General features: G+C 53.6%; 1 protein-coding gene across 1 annotated transcript in view; it reads right to left on the reverse strand.

The window, feature by feature from the left end:
- Positions 1–2,181: 2,181 nt before the first annotated feature.
- CDHR1 (cadherin related family member 1) overlaps positions 2,182–4,290 on the reverse strand; it is a 25,894-nt gene continuing 23,785 nt past the window's right edge. The window contains exons 16-17 of the mRNA XM_045293301.1: positions 4,199–4,279; positions 2,182–3,187 (exon numbers count right to left, since the gene is read on the reverse strand). Coding sequence (XP_045149236.1) covers positions 2,648–3,187; positions 4,199–4,279 — 621 coding nt within the window. The 3' untranslated portion in view covers positions 2,182–2,647. The remainder of the gene's footprint in view (positions 3,188–4,198; positions 4,280–4,290) is intronic.

Below are 4,290 nucleotides of genomic sequence, written 5' to 3' on the forward strand. Positions count from 1 at the left end.
TAAGACTCTGTAATGTTGTTCGAGTCTTATCTGCTACCTATTTTGGTTGGGGTCTACAGCTTCACTTGTAGGGTCCAGGTTTGGGAGAGCCCGTCCCAGCCATCCCCCTCAGTTCTTTGTAGAGAGGTCTGACATTGTGCCCAGGTAAGGCCCAAGTCAGGCCTGCACTAAGCAGGCAGCCACTCCATCCCACTATTCCCTATCATGGCAGGACTTGGCATGGCCTCCCCCTAAAAGCCCTCACCTGAGCGCTCTTCCTGCACCAGCCACATCTGCTGGTCTCTTATATTGGACCAACCCCCCTTTACCATGGTGCCTTATGCTGTTTTCTTGACATTCCCTCCACCCACTCATGCATTCACACACACACACACAGACACACACACACACACACCACTGTATGAGCTGCCCATGTGTCTAATCTGCAAGCTTGGTTCTGTCTTAGTCCAACTTTCTGGACTGATGTTGGAGCCTAGCCCTTCCTGGGGCCTACCTGATGGCCTGAGTGTGCTAGCCCTAAAGCACCCCCCAACTCCACAAGGTCCTGGGCCCAGGCCGCCCTCCCAATTCCTACCCAGGTGGGGTTAGAAGCAGATCATCAGCCTTAACTGCAGATCCATTGCTCCACAGGAAGTCCTGAACTCCTCGCTGGGCTGAATAGCTCAATCCAGGCCCATGATGGCCACATTCAGGTAGATGAACCCATGTGTGGCTGTAAGAGATGTTCCAGGGCTGTTACCTCTCTGGGGCAGAGTTGAAATGGGGCATTGGGGGTAGAGCCCCCTTCAGAGGCTCCAGGAGCAGGCTGGGTGTGGCCAGGTCAGGAGGCAAGGTCCCCGCAAGTTAAGGTCTGCCTACATTAGCTCACATAAACACACTAGGAGTGAATAGATTTTGGCCTGCAGTTAACAGATTTTATTTACTATTTGCCAAACAGTTTGATCGCATGCAAGTTGTGAGACTGGCTATGTTCCCTGGGGAGGGCACATAGGATCCCAAGCCGCCCTGTCCTAAAGCACAGGTTGGAATAGGCCGGCTTGTTCAGACAGGTCACCTACCTCTTACTTACGACTCTGGGTCAGGAAACGGAACTTCAGCAAGGATCTGTACACTGGCACATTTTTATAACACCTCAGAAAACAGCCTTAAAGATCAAGAAAACCACACGTGTGCAACGTTTCTTTCAAGTTCACTGGCGTAGTCTAGAGGACCCACTGTCAGACAGTTCTACTTCTCTCTCTCTGGATACACACCCAAATCACATTAGGGCAGGTTCCCTTGGAGTAGCGCTATGCTTCTTTGTACCTACCACGGAAGTCTCCATATCCTTGTTCCTTGGAGAGATCTCCATTAGCTGATGGATGGTCTCAGCTAGAGAAAAACGCCCAGGAGTCAGGAAGCGAATGCTCACTGCCCAGGTCCCGTTCTGACTGGTGGGGGCTTTAATCAAATCACTCTTCTCGTGGGAACCCATCATTCTCAGCTCAGCAAAAGGAAAGCTTGTGCTGGCCGAGGCTGCCTGTGCTGGTCTTCCCCGATCATGGCTCGCGGCTGGTGGGCCGACGTGGGGTAGGGGATATGGGAGGGATGGAAGGCAGGGATGTGAACAGGGACGAGTCAGAGGAGTGGGGGTGAGGCCAGCCTTTCGCGGGTGCTAACCAGCGTTTCTGAGAGGCTCCAAATACTTTCTGGAAGCACTGCATCCCAGAGGACTGACCTTCGGAGAACATTCTATATTTGTGCCACTTCGCATTTGTTAGAACCATGATTTCCCCGCCCCCCCCCTCCTGTGTTCATCCCAGGCACCCGCATGAGACAGTGGGGAGGTCCTTTCTTCCCTTTACAGATGAACAACAACAGCCAAGATGAGTGGGCCATTTGAATGGCATTCCAAATGTTACATCTGGAGACAGATCTCTATCCTGATATCCACCTGCAGGCCCTTGCTATCTCTTCAAGGATCTCTGGTCGGCACCTCAGCAGGGAGGAGCCCGCCATGTAGAAATTTGTGGTGTGAGACAGCCCTAGCCAGGCTCCCTGGCTCTCGCCCTTGACAAGGCTTAGCCTTCACTCTCCATGTCCTGGTCACACTGGACATACCAGGGGCCTATACTCTGCCCCAGTATCAACTGTATCTTCCTCACATGCCTATGCAGGAGTCCCCGGGCTTCACGTTCCTCTCCCACCCCTTTCCCCCCACCGCCACACTCTACATTTGTTCTGCAGTTCTTAGGGTTTGCCGTCTTCCAACCTTAGCCAGGACTGAGCCCCCTCTCCTGCTCTGCTCTCCACGGGCGCCTCTAACATCCAGATTCTAATTGGCCTTATCCCAGATGGCTAACATTATGCTGCCCGACCAAGGGCGCTGAGGCTCCAGTAGGAGCTGAGGGCGGGGAGGGCAGACACACGCAGTTGGTTCCCAGCCTCTGCGAAAGAGAGAGCCGTGTGGCAGTGTCACCATGGTGGGTAACAGGGAAATACTGGAAAACTGTGCCTGATAGTCAGAGAAAAGGGATGTCAGGGCTCTCAGAGTGGAGCTCCAGCATTGTATGGAGCAGGGGAGTGGGGGGGCCCTAAAGAGCAAAGGATGGGGATCGTGGTCCAAGCAGCAGAGCAGTCACCTGGGGGCAGGAGGCCAGGACACACTCTAGAAGTAAGCCTTATTGTCTCTACTCTTGTTCTCAAACTTCTGCTTGAGCTCCGAGACCAGAGCTGACTGGACAGAGCTTCCCAGGGGCTTTGGCTTTGGTGACCACTGGGCCTGCTGGGGGGTCAGTGAGCCAGAGACTGTAGGCACAGTCCAGGGGGCCGTGCCCATGGTAGGCACCACTCTGGGTGGGGGTGGGGGGACTGGAGCTAGGGGGGGAAGTGAGCCCCCCAGTCTGTTGTTGTTGCAGTTCTCATTGGGAGTATCCTCTTGGAGCACAAACTTGGCCGCAGGTTTCGCTCTCCTGAACTTGAGCCACTCGGTGCGGACAGTACGGGGTGTGGAGCGGGGCCGATGGCGAAGCACACGCCGGACGGGCAGAATCTTGTTGGACTTCTTGTTGCGCCAAAAGGTGGCCGTGGAGACGAGCACGGTTATGATTACCACGATCGCCATGATGCCGGCCAGCACACCCACAGCCTTCATGGGGTTGTCTTTAGTCTGCAACAGGAAGGCGGCCATGGGGTGCCCGGACAGGGTCTAGAAGAGAGAACAGTGTCCCCTGCATTTAGGAGTTCCCATCGAATCCCTAAGCACAGAGCCCAGGCTGTGAACTTCTCTAAGCATAGTGGTTCCTAATGTTTCTGGGGTCAGATGCCTCTCTGAGAATCCCAGGAGCGCTAGGAACTGACCTCCTGAAAACAGTACCCAGAGAGGGCCTGATACATGCAATACCGCAGGGATGCACACAGAGAACATAGCGTGGGCAGCACTCCACGAGAGGGCACACAGACACATGAACATGTCCGGCCGACAGCCACATTCCGATTCAGAACATTGCTGTAGCTGAACGCTGCTCTTATACGATGAAGAGACGACTTAGTGCATTGCTATGAGAAATGGCAATCTTTTCTTTGTCTGCAGAGAACTAGGCCCCAGAGGGTTTTCGATGGCTAGCTTTCAGATGTAGATCATGGAATCTTTCTTCTGAGGTTTCTCTGGGTAGACTTGAACCTCAAACCTTTGGGTGAACAGTCAACAACCTCAACTGCTGGTGAGCTAAGAGATCTCGTTTAACTTCGATTATGGGCAGCCTGTCTTCCCAAGCCTTAGTGTGATGTCTTCCTGCTACATATAGCACCGAGAACTAGGTACAATGATTTTGCTTCTTACTGTTCATCTCCATGGTGAGCAGCATAATTCCCATTTTATGGGCAAGGACGTGGCAGTTTAGCAAAGCCCAAAGTCACAAAGCCCAAATTCTAGTGTTGAGAACACTAGAATTCCAACCTAGAGCCTCTGATTCCTAAGCCTGTGTGTCCAAAGGTGCCTTCAGGCATGGAGGGGATCCCTGGAGCTCCCTGGAGCATTTTCAGGGATCCTGGCAATGTAGTAGTTGGAGGTGAACTTGGGGACATTGTCATTCGTATCTAGGAGCTGGATCACCACATCGGCAGTATGAAGTCTAGCGTGGGCCGTGTTGCAGAAAGATGTAGGCTGGCTCTCCAGCCCCACTCCCTGCCTTCCACCCCCTTCCGGTTCTCCACTCACCTCAGTGTCTGTGATGTCAATCCTGAGCAAGGCTGTGGTACTGAACGAAGGAGAGCCGCGGTCCTTGGCCTGGACCTCGAGGGACCATGTGC

This window comes from Echinops telfairi, unplaced genomic scaffold (genome assembly GCF_000313985.2).
Source record: "Echinops telfairi isolate 266 unplaced genomic scaffold, ASM31398v2 ScPeMD7_2010;HRSCAF=2546, whole genome shotgun sequence".
Classification (NCBI taxonomy): Eukaryota; Metazoa; Chordata; class Mammalia; order Afrosoricida; family Tenrecidae; genus Echinops; species Echinops telfairi.